This window comes from Psammomys obesus, unplaced genomic scaffold (genome assembly GCF_907164565.1).
Source record: "Psammomys obesus unplaced genomic scaffold, mPsaObe1.curated_primary_1811, whole genome shotgun sequence".
Taxonomy (NCBI): domain Eukaryota; kingdom Metazoa; phylum Chordata; class Mammalia; order Rodentia; family Muridae; genus Psammomys; species Psammomys obesus.
In genome coordinates this window covers 4,755,340-4,775,134 of record NW_026585609.1, presented here as the reverse complement: position 1 = coordinate 4,775,134, position 19,795 = coordinate 4,755,340, and the positions used below count along the sequence as shown (strand labels likewise).

The window sequence follows — 19,795 nt, the reverse complement described above, 5'->3', positions numbered from 1 at the left end:
AGTTAGTTTGTAGAAGGAAGCACCCATGTTTGAAAGTGATGCCTAATTGAGTGGCAGAAAAGGTGACGAATCAGAGAAAGATTCAACAGAATAGGATATGCCCACCTGTCATGAGAAGAGAGAGTATAGGGAAACTAAAAAAAAAAAAAAAAAAGAGAAAAGGCAGTTTTACTGAGACAGTAATAGAGAGGCAGAAAGAGGTTGCAGAGAGAGAACTCAGGTGAAGACTGAATGAGCCAGAGAATGAGAAGGAGCTAGGAGATTAGAGCAGATTGCTTGAGTTAGTTTGAGGCCAAGCAAAGCAACTCAGAGGCCAAGAGAGAAGCCAGATTGTATAAGTCAGCTGGGAGAAGAGTCTGAGTCAGAACAGCTGAGTTGGACCAGCCAGCTTTGAGCTCAGTAAGAACAAGAAAGGGTGAGCTTATTAAGCATTAAGTATCAGAGGCTGAAAACATTCTAGGCCTAGCCTATGTTAGAGTGTATGGAGGCTAGAAGCTTCCACGACTAGGCCTAGGTCGAGGCTGTAAGCCTCTAAGACAATTGAAACAGGCGAATAAAAGTTTCTTTTACAGGCTGCTGATTGATTCCGAGCCAAAGGAAACTTCTAGACAAATCTTAGCAGAGGCCTCCTCAGCAATGACCAAAACATGTGGCAGCTAGTTAGTATGAGGAGATAAATGGAGGGTGAGAGGAGCCCGTAGGCATTTCTCTTCCAAGTCAGATGCAAACAAAATGTCTGAAAGGCTGTTGTGGTTTGAACGTGAAGTGTCTCCCATACGCTCATGTGTTTGCTAGCTAGCTGGTAGTACAGTTTTGGATGTGCTGGAACCTTTAAGAGGTGGGACTGAGCTGGAGGAAGTGGGTTATTGGGGGGACAGGGGTGGGACAAACCTTATGGATTAGAACTTGGGAGGGCTAGGGCTTGACTGCTTTCTCCTTTCCGATCCACTGAGCTATGAGCAAGCCATGTAGCAAACTGCTACCGTCACTGGCAGCAGTGGTCCCGAAACCATGAGCCCAAATAAATCCTTCCTCCTTTAAGTCTCACATCTAAATCTCCGATTCTGGAATGAACTGAACTGTCCATGCTTGGCACCATGGTACCATGCTACCATGCTTGCTGCCATGGTTTTTCAGATACTCATCACCGGTAACCCCACCTCACCTTCAGGCTGATTTGGTTGGTCTCATTAGTCTCCAGAGGAAAGATGTTTTCAGGAGGAATGTGGGACCATTTCTTCTGTCGAAGTTCGTTATCTCTTTTGTATTTTCTGTAACAAACAGAACCACCAGGAGGTGTTTATCAGCATTTGGCTCCCGGACACTAGGGAAAACCTTAGGACCTTGACCCTGCCAGCCTGGTCAGCAGGCATTGTGGTGTGCTTCATGCTTCCCCAACTGTTAAGTGGATTTTTGTGGGCTTTTCTGTTCTCTTCATTTCACTTTCCCAAGCCCTTCACAAAGACAGTAATTCATATAATAAAAGATAGGAACTGATGGTGAAGAGAAAACCATAAAAGCAAAACCAGAGACGAACACATAAAACCCTGGCAACCTTGAGAGGCAGAAAATATAAAAACTGATAACACTATTGAGTTCTCTATATTCCTAAGTCACCCAGTTCCTGCTTCGTGCCCTTAAAACTAGAAGTGTAAGTCCTGTCAAGAGGATCACACCTGGAACCCAGCGTTTGGGAGGTGAAGGCAGGAAGATTAGGCCAGCCTGAGATATATGAGGCCCTGTTCCAACATTTATCCCAAAATACAAGAGTGGATTTCTAATGCCTTCCTTCAGGTATTGCACAGACTGCCTTCTTCAACTGTACTGATACCATCAAATGCTTTGCCAGAGGGGTGTGCCGACTCCCCATCTTGAGAACGCTCATTTCCAATATTCTTGATATATACTGTTAAGCATTCTCAAAATCATATTATGTGTGTAATATGGTGACTCATTGTTGCTTAATTTTTTACTTGTTTGATTTCTATGGGGAGGATCTTTCCAAATATCCGCTGACGATTTTATAGACTATATAGCACCAAAAGATTATATAAGGTTGTTTATAACTTTCTCAGTTTTTTTATTGTATAATTTTTTATTATCTTACCCGCATTTTAATCTCTCGCTCTGTGAATGTGTGTGTAGTAGTGTGTGTGAGTATGTATGCATATTGGTGGATAAGTGTGTCTCCTTTGGTGTGTGTGCTTGCGCATGTGTGAGTGTGTGGTGAGTCTCATCTGTGCATGTCTGCACCACAGAGTGCTTCTGGCGAACAGAGGAGCAGCTTGGCTCCCCATCCTCACTGTCCACTTCTCTGAGGCACGAGGTTGCTCTGCTGTGCCCTCCAGGCTAGACAGCCTGTGAACATCGGGCAGTTTTCCTGTCTCCCGTACCATCTCTGTACAAATGCTGGGCATACAGCTGCTCGCACTGTCCCTGCCTTTACATGGGTTTTGGGGATTTGAACTCACATCTTCACACTTGCACAATTGTATTTGCCCACTGAGCCATCTCTCCAGCCCCTCATATGGATTTATTTATGTAGTATGAAAAGACAAGTCTTATCTCCTTTTGTGTAGCAAATACCTCCTTCTATGTCACTGCTTCTTTACTGTTGCTGTAGAGAGAGTCTTAATTTTATCCCGCAATAGTTACTTATTCTTCTTTATGACTTTCTTCTTGATCTTAACTCAGACCTTGCATTCATTTCTTCTAAATTTTGAAGTTTGGTTTTCACATCTAGGACTTTATAACACTAGAGCGCCACATAAAATGGGCTGTATCTTGCTATATTGTATTAGGTAGTTTTAATTTTATTTTGGATGGAGAGCCAACTGTTTGAACATCGTTTCCTAGCTGGCTTTGTAATTCCACCCCGTCATAGTCTGGAGTCTTTTTTGTTGGCTTACTTCTCTGTCCCTGAATTTGTCTCCCCCCCCCCAACTTATTGTCATCAGATAAACTCTGACTTACATTCGCAAGGTCATGTGACATTCCCTTCCCAAAGTTCCCTAAACAGAATACTTAAATGTCCTCCTCTGCTTCCATCTAAGTCTGAATTTTCCCTTATTAAATATGTGTTAAATGGCTGATCAGCTCCTGTGACCCTAAGTAGAGGCAGGCTGGTTGAGACGGAGGCATCGAAGGCTGCCAGGTTGCTGTGTGTAGCCCAGGAGACTTTGGGGGTTCATCAGAGTTGTTACCCACTCTGGATTGGGGAGCACCATGTGGCCTTCCCTGTTTTCCATGCGGGTGTAGTTGGGATGGAAAACCACATACACCTCATCTTCTCTCTTAGGCCTCCTTACAGAGAGAGACCGACCATTAGGAACGCCTGCCCCGGCCTCCAGGTTTAGAGACAACAGAGATATCTCTTATTTTATCTCAGGACTTTTCCCCAGGGAAAGTTGCTCGACACATTTGGGCTTAATTTCGAAGAGATTTTTTTCCCTCACTAACGTAAATGGTCACACTGTAGACAATCTCCTGTATTCTGAGCGACACAGCTGTAGGACATGAGCCCTGCCTTCAGAGGAAGGAAATCAGGCTATGGCCTGGGCAGGCACATCATGATGAAGAGTAGGGACACTCTTACCAAAGTGTGTGACACACACAGGTAATTGCTACTTGGCTTAGGGAATCCTAATAACACACTGAGAGAGAACACTCTGTGTTTAGTCTGCCCAAGCAGGAACTAAAATGCTTTTAGAGTCATGAAATTCTTACCAAGTCCTATGTCTCCAGTTAGGCTCATGCTCTGCCCAAGTCATGCAGGAAAACCTGGGCCCTGAAGCTCAGCGGCCGAGTTCTTGGCTGTACTCACCACCTGGCAGACTGAGTCTCTTTCTCTTTCCTCGTGCTCTGGACATTTGGAACGGATGGTTTCATTGCCGTTATTGTTTTTGAGACGGGGTCTAACTAGCTGGCCTCAAGCTTACATTGTCTTGCCTCAGCCTGGTCGCCACACCCGGTGGCGGGGACGGTTTCCAAGCTTCTTCTAGCCTCCGTGCTATACAGTACAGTGATTCTGCAATCTCTCACAAAGCGCCAGTAGATCTCCAAAGATAGCTAGTCACACACCGCTTATAATGCGGCTGTCTAGACACCAGGCACGTTTGCCGTCTTCCCTCTCACCGGAAGTAGCCAGAGCGCACACAAGCCTCAACAGGCAGAGCCCAGAACCGCGGTTTGGGTTGTGTGTCTCCGGGTTTCTAATCTACACACACGGGCTTCTGCCTTTGACACTGCTTCTGAACCCGAATGCCTTCAAGATCTCAGGTGTGCCTTTTGCATCAAGCACTGCCAACGGATCCCGGAGTTGTGCCCTTGTCTCCTCCCCATCTGGAAGGGAAGCCCGTGGGAAGGAGATACCTCAGCACCAGGAGGGCGATGAGCAGCAGAAGGACCACAATTCCCGTGAGCGTGAAGACTGCAATCATCAGGATTTGAGGGCCTGTGGCAAGGAAGGCAAAGGCAGTGTGTTAGCGGGACCACAGAGGAGCGGAAAAGGACGAGCCCCTTTGAAAAATCGCCATCTTTTATTAATCTTTTCATTGGTAATACGCAGCCAGCGTCCCCAGGCTCTGAAGAAAGCTGCTGTGTGTGCACCCAGAAAAAGCGGATTCCTTTAAGCAGTGCTTGTAATTTCTTTTTTTGTTGTTGTTTTTTTGTTTTTCCCTTGGTAGGTAGCTCATCATGGCCTAAAACTCATGATCCTCCTATGTGCTAGGATTATAAGGTACATGCCAACAGTTCTTTATTTCTAACCAAAACACAAAAATGGCTGTCCTAAAAACGATTAGTGGTATTCAACACACATTTAGAGGGATATAAGCCTGCTCAACCTGTTCCTCAGTCCTCTGTGTCTTGGGGGTGCTAGTCCTTTCCAGGAGTTCTAGGTTACTGTTTACTGACAAACAATAATGTGATTTTATTTGTGTGTGTATGAGAGAGAGACAGAGAGAGAGAGAGAGAGAGAGAAAGGAAAGTGTTTAAAAAAAAAAAGACCAGAGATCACTTCTAAATGATTAATGAAGTTACTCCAGAAAAGGAGGTAACAGATTTCCCGTTAGAGCAGCACTGCCCTCAACCCCACGCAAGTCTCTCCCAGGGCACAGGACACACAAAACCCATAAGGGCACAGAGGAAGTGTCCATCTGTACCCTTCATGAGTAAATCATTCATTTTAAATGGATGAAGCTTGGCCCTCTTTATTTTGCTGAGACAAAAGAAAGATGCCTGAATGTTAAAGTATATTAAGAAACTCCTCTATTAATATAAACTTTGTCACATATCTTTTCATGCTTTTGCTTAATCATGCTATGTCCTAAAATTTTCATTTTTTCTCTTTCTCCCTTTCTCACTGCTCCTCTCCTTCTTTCCTCTTCCCTCCCTACTCACCCCCTATTCTCTCTCAGTTCTGGTGCCCTCACCCCCAAGCAGAGGCTCAGCGTGTGGTAACACTGGAAGACTTTTCCGTGAGGACCGCTTTGCCATCATGACTTTGCCCTGAGGTCACTGATGTTTTTCTTCTCTCATCTAGGCAGAAAAATTCTTACTCCCACCCAGGGCTCACGCCTCCACGGCCACCATTCTGTGGATGGATTCAGTGTATCACTTCCATTGCGCCCACGGCCATCACACACTCGTACTGCAACACACCCCTAGCCTCAGACAAAGCAAGCCTGTAGGAAAAACACAGCCCCACAGTGTGAAATAATACACCCCCATGCCAGAGCATGAGTTTGGGGGACTTGGGTCATTTCAGTCCCTACCTGCCTACGTAATGAGCACCTCACTGTGCTCGACATAATTGCCATAATTAGATACTTAGACACAACTATTTAAATGAAATAGGCTCACTGTTGTTGAGACAGGGTCATATTCTGTAGTCCAGGCTGGCCTGGAACTCACTTCATAGCCCAGGATAGCCTCAACCTCACAGTAATCTTTCTGCCCCCGTATTCCAAATGTGATTACAGATGTGAACCACCAGCACATCTGGCTAAAAGCAGTTGTTTTAAATGTAACCCTAACTTTCATTTTGCTTCCTTGGTGAAGTCAGGGTCACACAACTTCCAAGACAAACCCTCTGCTGCCCTCTCGTGGCTATTTTTGATATTGTAGCCTGCGGGCCTCACAGTGAGGGTACAGCTGGAGGGAACTTGTCAAACCTGCTGCTTTGCTACAGGAAAAATACCTTTCAGTTACAGAATAAAAACAAATGGGCTCATGTTAACGCAGTAGTCTTAGGGTGTGCATCAATTAAATATTAGTGCTGGTCCAGAGTAGAAACATATTTACAGTTATCTTGTTATTTATGTGTTTAAGTATTCCAGTGCACTGTGTCTTGGCAAGGGACATGGCTGAGTCCCGCACTGGGTAGTATGTGATACAGAAAACGTGTGAGCAAGCGAGTGTGACATGAGCACTATGTCAGGGGTCACAGAGGGCAAGAGCTGACTGATCGTAGCTTGACATGCTGAGAAGAGCCCAGGTGAGAGTCAGTGAAGGGTTGAGGGCCTGTCTGGAAGATGCTCTGCCTGGTGGAGGCTGAAGGGCTCTGGCAGCCCCTGCATGGCCCCGGAGTATGGCCAACATGGTGTCGGCAGGTCTTGCCTCCCCCCTCCAACCCTTAAACAGTTAGGTTACATTCCTACAGTTAGCCACCAAAGTCTCTTCCCTGATCTGGCCACTTCCTCAACTCAAGACTCATTCCTGAGGCTGACCACCAAGGTCCAATGATAAAAAGTATCAGGGGCGAGCAACCAAAAATCCCCATTTGACCCACCTGATTAACTCGTGCAGTCAGGATTGACCAACCCATCCCAGTGGACCTCCCCCTTTCCTTCTTAAAACTAACACCTGCAAAGCCATTGGCTGCTGTTTCTGCCTGATTCACATTCAGCCACTTATCTCTTTGCCTTGCTTAAAAAAGAGCTCTTTGTGTTTGGAAATTGGTGTTTGGGTGTGGTCTGTACCTAATTGGGGGTCCAGAAGGGAGCACCCCATGGAGCCTGGGTCCCTTCAAAGGCAGCGCCCTCTATGCCGGAAGGCTGTTCTCTTCATCAGGGTGCCATCTTTAGGGCAGACTCAAGTTGGAACATGAGACAGGAAGTGCCACCTTCCTGGCCAGTCAGAGGCTGAGCCTTCACTGGTGATCAAGGGAATGACAGACATGGCCTGGGAACCTCTGGAAAGTGTCCCCTCTCTCTGGCTTACATCTTTTCATATAAGCAGAGGGATTCACAATCACGTCTGGGGTTCTGGGGACCCAAACTCAGATCCTTTCATTTCCCTGGGAAACATGTTGCTCTCTGTGCCATGCCCCCAGGCCCTCAGCTAAATCTTGAAGGGAGATGGGTGTTTGCCAGTTTCAGATGGTCAGAAGACATCCCAGAGGATGACAAGGTGGCATAAGGCAGGGCTCTGAAGTAGGAGGGACCTGGGAGCAGAAAGACATTTGAGAAAGGTGAAAGGGAAGAAGCAGGGTTGTGGGCTTTACCCTTGGGATAGAGTAGCAAGATGAGCATTGGAAACTTGTAGGTATGTGGCTGGTTTTCATTCTCTCCAGTGCCACTTTGCTGGAGGATGGACACAGAAGCAGAAGTTTACTAAAAACAGATGGAATGTGCCTCAGAGTTATAATCGGGACAAGAAAATTTAGCTTAAAAAGTTCTTTAAAGAATAAGTAGAGCAGATTGGGAAAGAATCTTCACCAGCCCTACATCTGACAGAGGGCTAATGTCCAGAATATATAAAGAACTCAAGAAGTTAAACATTAACAAACCAAGTAATCCAATTTAAAAAATGGAGTACAGAGCTAAACAGAGAATTCTCAACAGAAGAATATCGACAGAGAAACATTTAAAGAAATGTTCAATGTCCTTAGTCATGAAGGAGATGCAAATAAAAACAACCCTGAGATTTCACCTTACACCCTTCTGAATGGCTAAGATCAAAAATTCAAGTGACAACACATGCTGGAGAGGTTGTGGAGAAAGGGGAACCCTCCTCCATTGCTGGTGGGATTGTAAACTTGTACAACCACTTTGGAAATCATTCTGACACTTTCTCAGACAATTAACAAGAGTGCTACCCCAAGATCCAGCTATAACACTCCTAGGCATATATCCAAAAGATTCATAAGTATACAACAAGGACATTTGCTCAACCATGTTCGTAGCAGCTCTATTAATAACAGCCAGAAGCTGAAAACAACCTAGATGTCCCTCAACAGAGGAATGGATACAGAAATTGTGTGCATTTACACCGTGGAATACTATTCAGCTAGTAAAAATAAGGAAATCATGAAATTTTCAGACAAATGGGAACTAGAAAAGATCATCTTGAGTGAGGTTACCCAGAAGCAGAAAGACACACATTTTATATACTTACTCGTAAGTGAATATTAGCCATATAATATAGGATAAACATACTAAAATATATACTCCTAAAGAAGCTAAACAACAATGAAGACCCTAGGAAATAGGCTCAATCCTCATTCAGAAGGATAAACACAATAGACATTGGAAGCAGGAGAAGACAGCGAACAGGATAGAAGCCTACCATAGACGGCCTCTGAAATACTCTACTGATCAGAGTTATCAAAGCAGAGGCTGAGACTCATAGCCAAAATTTGGGCAGAGTGCAGGGAATCTTATGAAAGAAGGGGGAGATAGAAAGACCTGGAGGAGACAGGAGCTCCACAAGGAGTAGTTTTTGAGGCAAAGTCTCTCACTGAACTAGAGCTCACTGTTTGGCTGGACTGACCCTGAGGCCCTGGCATCTGCCTGCCTCCATCTGTCCCACCCCTGAGTCACAGATGCATACTTTTTTTTTGAGGTGAGCTCTCTCTCGCTCTCTCTCTCTCTCTCTTTCTCTGTGTGTGTGTGTCTAAACTCAGGTCCTGAGAAGGCACTTAGACCATTGAGTCATCTTCTATGCAGAAAGAGAGAGACATAGAGACAGACAGAGACAGAGAAAAATAGAGACAGACAGATGGAGAGATGCAGGGACCAAGAGACAGAGGTTGCTGAAATGTTGCTTTAAAACTTGGAGCCATGAAGATAGCTCTGGAGGTAATATACGGAAGTTTGAAAACCACCATAAACTTTCAGTTTGTCTCTGGGTCGTCCTTTGTGCGGTGGGATGTGCTTCCTACCCACACCTTCCTTCTGCTTCAAATCAATCCTTTCCCACCCAGTGGGATTCACATACCGAAAGAATCTCAGAAAGAGTTACAATCTTAGTACAAGCAGGCCCTTCCGACCAGGGCTGCCCCCTTAAAGGCAGATCAAGCTTCCAATCCCAGGCCACAGAATGCTGCCAGAAGAGAAGTATTTCTCGCTCAGAGCTTTTAGTACTATAAAAAGTGATAAATGAATACAGACATTGTGAAAAAGAACTGAAGGTTCAGAAAGATGTAAAAGAGGGGAAATCGTCCACGATCTTATTACTTAATGATAGCTAGTATTGAAATTTTATGTATTTCTTTTCAGTTTTATTTCTACAAAGTGTTAGGTCTTATTAGATAAAGAGTTGCATTTTTCTATTCTTCAGTGTTACTGCTTTTCTACCATTTAATTTTTTTTTTTTTTTTTTTTTTGGAAAAGAATGAATCTCGGTTGGTTGTATGGTGCTCAGTTAGGAATATATCACAAGTTTCTAGAACCCTATTAATGGTATTTTCACATCTTTGAGCATAACTGTCTGTCAAATTTTAAGATCTTTGTCTTAAAGATGATAGATAGTGAAGCCCTGGCCAGGCCAGTCACAGGCAGAATATGCTGTGAACTTTCCGGTTCATGGAGGCCCCCTGACCTCCTGGCTGAAGGGCAGAGTTGATGTCATATACTGCATCGTGCACATATGGAGGTCAGGCCTCGTGTGACACTATCATTGCCACCAAAGAATGTCCTGGGGAGGAATGGAGGAGGCGTTCAGGACCAGTGCCACTGACTCTCTGTCAACCCGATATAGCAACTATTTCTTGCTCAACTACAGGGAAAGCTCCTCGAGTCTGTTGCCGTAAAATGTGTGCCGAGTAAAGGATACATTTCTGTGACGATTTAATTTTGCCCATTTTCTGGCCTTGTTTTCTAAGGGACCCGCTTAGGTGAGAACCATCTTCAAAACAGGGTTAGAGCGCAGCTGTGTCTAATGAGAGCTACCGGGTAGCTCACTGGGCCCGGAAAACCCGCAAGCCCAGCAAGCCTAGGTGAGATGAGATAAAAAGGAAAATGTGCTAACTCCAGACAGCTTTCATGGAAACCATGCTGGGGAAAGAAAGCCCTGAAGGAATGTCTCACCCAGTCCAGGGACATCATTAGGCAGCTTGTGGTTCTTCCAGACGAAGTTGGGGTTCGTAGCCATTGGGATTGTTTTGTTTTTATGGGTGTCATATGCCATGAGAATCTCATACTGTGTTGGAATATAAGAAAAAAAGAAGAAAAAGAAAACCATGAAAACATTTTAGAGCAGTTTGTGATGAGGTTCTCTCTCTCTCTCTCTCTCTGAGTGTGTGTGTGTGTGTGTGTGTGTGTGTGTGTGTGTGTGTGTGTGGCTTTGGGAACAGGATCTTGATATTGTAGGTCAATCTGACCTTGAACTCTTAATCTTCCTGCCTCGGCTTTCCAAACTCTGGGATTACAAATGGGAGCAATCATTCCCAGTTTCTCATTAGGCCTCCATGATTAGAGTCTTTATTTGAAACCATCTGCTAATGGGGACGTTCCTCCAGGAGAGCCTTGAGCTGCTGTTGCAGGGGTCGGCAACGCTGTGGAAGATATCTCTGAGACATGACCACTGCTCTACAGCCACTGTCATCCCCCCAAACATGCCCCATAGAAATGAACCTATAATTGCATTTATGGAAGTTCAAAATTAGCCTGTGAACTAGGATGTGACGTTGACCCTCACTGACACCCACTCTGGTATTGTCCCTAGGTTTCCCAAATATGTAATGCAATTGGAAGCAGTCAACTGCTGAAAGTTTGGCCACATTTGCTTCGGGAGAGCTGTGTAAGGAAGAGTACTTGTGTGGAGAGCAGTGGTGAGGGTGAGGAAAATCTCACATGCCTTTGCCCCTCTTCCGTGGTGGGCAGCAAGGGCTCCATCCCATTGGAGGAGAATGTGGGTCTCTCTGTGTGGTCCCTGTTAGTAACTAAAGCACTTAGGGGATCCGACTCAAAGGGTTACCCACGGCTTGTCTGACAACTGTGCATCCCTTTTTTGCATTTCTTTATTTGGGAGGTTGGTGTCTATAACACGCCCATGGAGGTCAGGGGACCATGTTGAGGGGTCAGATCCTTCCTTCCACCAGGTGGGTCTCAGGGTTCAAACTCAGGTTGTCTGGCTTAGGGTCAAGCACCCTTACCCATTGAGCCATCGTATTCGCTCCCAAATTCACATTACGTTAAATATCCGATATATTGACAAAAAGTGTGGCTGTTATGAAATGCCGCCTCAAATTTCTGGTGTCATTCATGACTTAAGCTTGTCAAAGTGTCCACTCTGGAACGTAACAAGTGAATTCTATTTTCTCTTAGACTTCCAGTTTTGTCAGGGCCTGACCTCTTGTAGGAAAAGGGTGTTTCCTGACCATTTGGTTGGCTGCAGAAGTGGCTTTCATGGTTTATATGGACACAGCTCTGGAAGGCGTAAAGGCAGCTAGCCGTTCCATTTTTAAACTCAGTGCTGATCAGCCACTAACTCTGCACCAGATGGGAAGCTCTATGTGGGAGACGTGATGGGAGGAGCAGCCCCCTCTCCTCTGCACAGGCTCTGCGCCCATCGGGGTTACTATTGCTGTGATGACACACCATGGCAAAGCAGCCTGGGGAGGAAATGGTTTATTCAGCTTATGCTTAAGTATCACTGTTCCTCATCAAAGGAAGTCAGGGCAGAAACTCAAGCTGGGCAGGAACCTGGAGGCAGGAGCTGATGCAGAGACCCGGGGGGTGGGGGAGGGGAATGCTGCTCACTGGCTTGTTCCTCATGGCTTGCTCAGCCTGCTTTCTTATAGAACCCTGGACCAAAATATCTGGGGGTGATCCCAACTACCATGGAGTGGGCCCTTCCCCATCAGTCACGAATGAAGAAAGTGCTCTGCAGGCCTGCCCACAACCCAGTCTTATGGGGGCATTTTCTCAGTGGAGGTTTCCTTCTCTCGCGTGACTATAGCTTGTGTCAAGTTGACATGAAACCAGCCAGCACAGGCTCTAACACAGAAATGAAGGAAGCGGGTGTACAATATAAATGAACGAGGAGTGTCACGGCACTTTCATGCATGCGTCTGAGGGACTGCACAGTTCACAAGTCACGGAAGTGCTGATGGAGAGAGCCGTTACTTTGAAATCTTTAGTTTGTAAAGATGATTGACTGTCTTTAGGAAAGGCTGGTCATCAGCGTGTTCTCTTTTTATTGGTTCCACTAGTCTGATTCCTACGTTAATTCACACACACATATGTGTGTGTATACACATGTGTACATAGATATGTTCCATGTTAACCGTCCTTTCCCACCCAGGCTCGTCACCCCATATTTTCTAATAAGGGGTCAGACATACCTTTCTCGTGTCCATATTCACATACAGAAGACACATAATGTTGTCAATGTCCCCACTGTCATCCAGAGTCACGGGGCCCTCGATGCCTAGGGGAGAGAGTAGGTTGGAGACGTCACTGGCTTTAGGCACCACACCAGTAGGATCCCGACGAAGAGTGTAAAACAGATTCAGATCACTCTGTTATATTCTTTTTGGTTTTCTGAGACAGGGTTTTTCTGGGTAGCCCTGGCTCCCCTGGACTCAGTCTATAGACTAGGCTATCCTCATAGAGATCCACCTGCCTCTGCCTCCCGGGTGCTGGGATTAAATGTATACACTAGCATGGCCCTTAATTGCTTCCTGCCCCTACTAATTGTGATCTGTGAAGGGTGTTTTCATGGGGGATGTTCATTTAGAAGGAAATGTCTTTCTTTCCTCTAGGATGTGGCAGGGTAACAAATCACTCAACTGTCCACTCTATGCATTTACTAAGAATGTTAGCTAAATCAGCAGCACAGCATAGAGGCCACGGCAAAATCTGCATTGTACAAAGAACAAAACTGCCTCACTACCATTCATTGGTTAAAACACCAGAACAAAGATACTTAAGTTGTTTTTATTTCAACTTTCCAACTACAAAATAACAGCAGTGTGGACTGACTGCACAGAATGTGTGCCAAGGCAGAAAATGTTTACGTGTTCAACATCACAGCCAACTTCTGGGCTGCCCGGATGGGTTGGCTGGGAAAGGTGCTTCCTGAGGAGCTGGGTCCAATCCACAGAACCCACGTGGTAGCAGGAGTTGTCCTCTGACCCTACCCACTGTGGCACACACTCGTGAGTGTTCACGTGTACGTACAGCCCCAAATAAATAAATGGAAGTGAAAGAATTCAAGTCTAACACTCATTTCATGTCTACTAGGCACCAGCTCTGTGCCAAATGAGTCACCACAGATGCCATGTTCTGCTCTCCAGAATGCCATGACATAGAAACCACAGTTTCTATTTTATTGATGAGGAATAGTTTTAATCAGACTCAGATATTAAAAAACTTTCTTGGGGCTGTAGAGACATATACAGGGCTAGGACAAGTACATGTCTCCTGGCTCTGAGACTTTAAGGTCATGCCTTAAAATGAAATATCTTTATAACCTTTGCCTGAGATCTGGGACCCCAAAGAGGAGTCTCAAGAGGAGCTTGCAGGATGGGAGAGTCAATCCAGCCGTTGGAGGGTATGTGCTGTTGTGGCTTGTATTGTTATGAGAGGTTTGAAAAATAGAGGGCGGGAGACATATTAAAATATAAAGAGATAAAAACAAAACTATGCCCAAGAGGTCAGGAACTCCACAAGGAGAGCAACAGAACCAAAAAATCTGAGCACAGGGGTCTTTCCTGAGACTGATACTCCAACCAAGGACCATGCATGGAGATAACCCAGGACCCCTGCACAGATGTAGCCCATGGCAGTTCAGTGTCCAAGTGGGTTCCATTGTAATAGGAACAGGGACTGTCTCTGACATGAACTGATTGGCCTGCTCTTTAATCACTTCTCCCTGATGGGGGAGCAGCCTTACCAGGCCACAGAAGAAGACAATGAAGCCACTCCTGATGAGACCTAATAGACTAGGATCAGAAGGAAGGAAAAGAAGACCTCCCCTGTCAGTGGACTTGGGGAGGGGCATGCATGCCAAGGGTGGAGGAAGGGAGGGATTGGGACAGGAGGAGGGAGGGGACCACAGGGGGGATACAAAGTGAATAAAGTGTAATTAATAAAGAATTTAAAAAATCTATGAAAATGAACCCGTGACATGGGAGCAGAAAGGAGACTGGTACAGGTTACAAGGTGGGATTAGGGACCAGGAGACTAGAGGAGATGGGTGAAGAAGAGAATCTACTAGAATATACTTCATTTGAAAATGCTGCAATTATAACTGGCATGCTAATTTAAAAATTAAAAAGAAACTGCAAGTATTTCTCTTCTTGCTAAATCTCCAGGTGCAGGCAGGAATTGGAGGAAACATTTGAGTTCCAGGGTCTTTAACAACTGAAGCATCAGCTGGTGGCCTCCCAGCCCCACCCTCCCCAAGCCCGTATTTCTTTCATTTATTGTTGTTTGCTCTTAAGAGAGCAGTACCTTGGAAAGTGAGATTCCTGAATGCTCGGGCAAACTTGGAAGTGGTGGCATTCTCTCCATTTACAAGAAATGTCTGCAGCACATGCCCAAACAGCAAGGTTCCCTCCAAGTAAGCGAGAGAAAAGTCGGTTCTTCCCTGAATGAGAAGAAAAAAAATCTTTTAAAAGGGAGTGGGTTTCTGGAGCCTGGGACAAAATGTTCTTGAGATCAGTGAGTAGCTGGAAAGATAAAATGACACCAGGGGAACTGGCAGTGTGATGCTAAGGGGGACTTCCAGGAATTACCTCCTTGGGTCAGGGCTCCTGCTGTCATAATTTTGATTTCAATAAGCCAGAACACTTTGGAGAAGGATCTGGACCCTTCCATGTCACAACCACCATGTCATGGGATTATGAATTGAAAGCTCTTGCTCCACTGGGGCCAGATAGGTTCTGTTTTCTCATGCGTTTTGGACCTTCCTTCTGCCTGAGCCAAGGAACAATTCGAGTTCTATGTATTTGGAATGCATTTGCAGAAAATGTTTGTTTGTTTGTTTGTTTGTTTGTTTGTGGGAGCAGGGGCTGCATGTGGTGGTCAGAGAGCAACTACTTTTGGGAGTCCCATTTCTCCTTCCACCTTGTGGGACCCTGGGATCAAACTCAGGTGAACAGCCTTGGCAGGTGTCTGTACCTACCTAGCTACGTGGCCAGCTCACAAAAGTCATCACTTCACAGGATGAACAGAACCCAGGATCTTGCGTCAAAGGAGCTTACAACCCCTTCCTTTAGCAAGTCCATAAACGGGAGCACTTGGAACAGATGGTCTAGGAAGAGGGATGATTCTCGCTCTTACAGCGCTTATGGCTTTGCCCTTCACTTGCCTTTGCAAAGGTGTTTGTGAGGGTCTTTGGATTGCCCCTTCATCCTCTTCCACAAACCTCTCTGAACTGAGAGCAGAAGGCAGATGACAAACTGCATCTCATTAAAGCTCAGTGAATGACAGAGCCTAATGGGTCTTAGGATCTCTGCAGTATAATAAGTTAACCATGATTTAATAGGAAGGTAAAGGCCCTTGTTCTGGGACAAGTGCCAAACCAGATAGGATACTGAGACAGTAGGAATACATTAAGCACACCTTTGGACAATGGTCAACTTCATTATGATGGATGACACTGTAATGTCTCTACCTAGGAGTTATTTCTAAAAAAGAATTTGGGTACTAGCAACAGGAGAGAACTTTAACAATAGAGAACTTCCTGGCTTATTTTATGCTATTTAATCTCTACTTCTCTGACTGTCAATGTCTAGGCTTCTTCTTCTTCCTGTATTTCTATGTGGTGACTTTCACTCTGATGTTGTGCAAATGTCCGTTGTTGTCACAGTTTGGATTCTAGCACAATGACCTGTAGTAAGAGGTTTGATGGGGCTTCTGTGTTTGCAAATGCTCTACATGCAGGTGTCAGTGGGTGAAGTGAAATTAGTGAAAGTACTTGCAGGGGCTGACATGGTTCGTTCTGTAAAGTGCTTGCTGTGTGAGCATGAGGACCTCGCCAGCATCCTTGTGAAAGAAAAGTATAGTGGTCCACATCTGTAACGCCAACACTTGGTGGGTGGAGTTTGGGACCAGTGCAGGGATAGAGACAGGTGATTCCCTGGAGATCTTTGGCCAGCTAGTTCAGCTGTGTCAGTGATCTCTAGGTCCACGGAGAGAGCCCGTCTCAAAAGTCAAGTACAGAGGGCTGGAGAGATTGCTCAGTGGTTAAGAACATTTGCTGCTCTTGCACAGGACCTAAGTTCAGTTCCTAGCACCTTAGACAACTCCTTAGCAACTCCCAAGTCCAGCTCCAAGGGATCCAATAGCTTCTTTTTGCCTTGGCAAGCACTCTCACACACAAGACAGTCTCTCTCCCTCTCTCTTTCTCTCTCTCTCTCTCATACACACATGTAAGTAAGCAAGTAACTAAGTAAGTAGAAGAAGGCAATATCCACTCTTGGCTTCAGCATGCACACACACGCACAATGAACACATATAAACCCACACATGCAAAGAAAAATTACTTGCAAATATAGGAATCTGGGTTTAAATAAGAGTCTACCTTGCTGTGTGTTATCTTTAATATATACTTGCATAAATATACACATAAGCAACTCACCGATGAAAATCTTTCGGAAAAAGAGGTGTTTGAGGTGGAATTTTTCCGAGGCAATGTCAGAACGAGGACGTTGTTCATGTATTCAGGAGCTTCAGTATCATCCTCAAAGTAATGGTTACTAAAGTAAAAACACAGGTTCTTTGTAAAAATTTGCACCCCCCCCCCAGGTGAGACGGACATTTCACAACTCATACAAACTATAACACAAGCTCTGAAAATTGTGATTGTTACTTTTTAAGTTTCGGCTTCAGCAAAGCTTTCTACTTTCCCCAGTTCTAATTTCCTCATCCACCTGCTACAGTGAATAGCAGACTGAGGCTGCTCTTGTTAAAAACTGAGGCTGTAAAGGAATTCACTTTGAGGGAATGCTTGCATTTGCTGTTAAGGCCTAATGACCCTTGGCTTCTGTAGGAAAACTTTTTTCTTCTTAAGTATGCAAAACAAGTTGGAAATGTTGGATATGGAACATGACATTACTCTCCACGATGCAGAACAAAGAATGCTGCCGAATGCTCGGGGCGGAATCAATAACGGCAGATGCACTGTGGAACATCATTCTCTAACACGGCAAGTCTGTGTGTGTGTGTGTGTGTGTGTGTGTGTGTGTGTAAATTCATAGATGTGGATACAGACATATTTGTACCATGGCTTGCCTACGCAGTGCAGAGGACAACCCCAGGCATCAATTCTTGCCTTCTAACTTGTTTGAGATGGGTCTCTTTTGCTGTGTCTTCAGGGTTTGGGACTAATTAGCTCCCAGACTGTGTATCATCAACTCAGACAGCATTCGGCACACTAAGATCACTCTGAAAATCCGAAAGTCCTAGGGTTTCTGTGCTTCCCACTCATGTGGGTGCTTCAGTGTGTCAAACAACTGAACGGCTATAATTAGAGTGACCATTGTTTAATGCGCAGTCTCTTCTGTGCTGACCACGCCGCACTAGCTCTCACGTTAACCTCACTGATCTGACCCTGAAAGCGGGCACCGTGATTTTCATTTCACAGTGCAACTTAACCTCAAAGTTCTGACCAATGCCCACGGGACCCCAAGTGTTAGAATTCGAAGCTGAGCGCATTAGGTTTACTTTTGGATCTCATATTGTTCTCGAAACTCAGCCGTGTGTCCCTTGAGCAGGGGTCACGAAGGAAGGCCAGCACAGTTGGCTGAGAATGAAATGATACCAAACTGGCTACAATGATGACTCCTCCCCCAGGACAAACCAGCTTCTGAATCAGTGTGAGGCGGGAGCGAAACTCTGACAACATTGCCCACTTTCCTAGAGTTCTACAGCTAAAGAGCTGGGCAGACCAATTGCTTATCTCCGTGTACATTTAACTGTCAATTGGGCCCGCACTTCCAGCACTTTTCTTTCCTTTCATGCTGGGAAAAGTATATTTGGTATCAGAGGATGACAAGGCAAATGCAGAAGAACAACAGCAGCACAGAAAGGCACACGGGTAATGATTAATGACCCGGGTAGATAAGTGAGGCGTATGATCTGCTCATGGGACAAGGGGCACAGGGGCCCCAGGGGCCCTCCTCCAAGTGGACTGTAACTTAAGCGTTACTTTGGTACAGCTAGTAAAACGGTCTTTCTCTCTCTCTCTAACTCTATCTCTATCTCAGGGATTTCTCTGCTCAGTGTCGAGAAGCACAAAGGAAAGGGCCATCACTGAGTAACTGTCCCTGAGGACAAAGAATAACTATAAATCAGATTCAGCTGACTGCACCTTTAGTCTTTCCAAAGGTGACTGATGAAAGAAAATAGTTTGAGGCCAAAGGCCATTAGCAATGAAAGCAAAGAAGTGAGACCTGTATCCCAGGAAACCCATTGTTGAGTTCTTGGTTGGTTGATGGGTTTCTGAACAAAGAGCTTCAAATCAGCCTGGAGACTAGGATCCTGTGCGCGTCTAGACCTCACAGATGAGCGGACTGAGTATTTAGCTGCATGTCAATCACTGTTATTTTTAAAGTTACCTGTATGAGAGGGTTACCCATACCTTTCTGCTTAAGATCACAGATGATTGTGTAAACACAAAGGTGTCATGAGAAAGGAATGCGACTTTGCCGTCATCATCGCCGAGACGGCCCAACACAAGAGAAAGGAAGATGTTCCGGCACATTTGACACACTTCCCCGCTGAGAGGAGGGGCTACCCAAGCCTATACCAACCTGAACAGATCTATCAGGATAACAACGGTGTTCTCAGCCACGCTGAGGTCGGCTTTGACATTAGAGTAGGTTTTTGGCGTGCCACACATCACAATCACTGGAATCGAGAAAGGAATACAAAGAGTGACAGGTGACCAGGTTCCAGCCAAGCAGAAGCAGCCAGTTTCATGAACTGGAGACCAACATATTTATGTTAGCTGTTGTAATGTTTCTTTTCTTTTCTCTCTCTCCTTTCTTCCTTCCTTCCTTCCTTCCTTCCTTCCTTCCTTCCTTCCTTCCTTCCTTCCTTCCTTCCTTTCTGTCTTCCTTTTTCTTTTTGAGACAGAGTTTCACTCTGTCTTCTAGACTGACCTTGAACTCACTACATAGTCCAAGCTGGCTTCTAATTCATGGAGATCCTCCTGCCTCAGCTTCTGAGTGCTAGGAATCCAGGCACAACACACCACACCTGTCTTTCATGATACCTTTTTAAAGATTAAGCTCGGTTACTCAAATCTCCTCTGCCTCATTTTACATTTAGTTAGAGTCAGAACAGGACCTGTGGAGTCTTTAAAATGACAGATGATACCAGAGGGGTCCAGGCATAGAAGATAGCCAAGTTCAGGGGTGGAACTCAGTGTGTTTTCTATCGCACTGGGTGGAAGTGATTCCTAATGCTACTCTTCAACGAGTGGCCCACACCTCATCATTTGTACACATGTTTGAAAGGGGGATGTGAGAATAGTTTATACCATCCTCCTAAGCAACCATCTTTGAGCTGTGCCTGTAGCATCTTACTTCAGAACCTCGTCTCAGAAATTTGAGTGTCAG

The 19,795-nt window shown here is 45.3% G+C and overlaps 1 protein-coding gene across 1 annotated transcript in view; it reads right to left on the bottom strand.

The window, feature by feature from the left end:
• Gucy2c (guanylate cyclase 2C) overlaps nt 1–19,795 on the bottom strand; it is a 71,113-nt gene that overhangs the window by 34,946 nt on the left and 16,372 nt on the right. The window contains exons 6-12 of the mRNA XM_055610603.1: nt 18,986–19,082; nt 16,813–16,930; nt 14,682–14,817; nt 12,569–12,654; nt 10,311–10,422; nt 4,372–4,453; nt 1,166–1,271 (exon numbers count right to left, since the gene is read on the bottom strand). Coding sequence (XP_055466578.1) covers nt 1,166–1,271; nt 4,372–4,453; nt 10,311–10,422; nt 12,569–12,654; nt 14,682–14,817; nt 16,813–16,930; nt 18,986–19,082 — 737 coding nt within the window. The remainder of the gene's footprint in view (nt 1–1,165; nt 1,272–4,371; nt 4,454–10,310; nt 10,423–12,568; nt 12,655–14,681; nt 14,818–16,812; nt 16,931–18,985; nt 19,083–19,795) is intronic.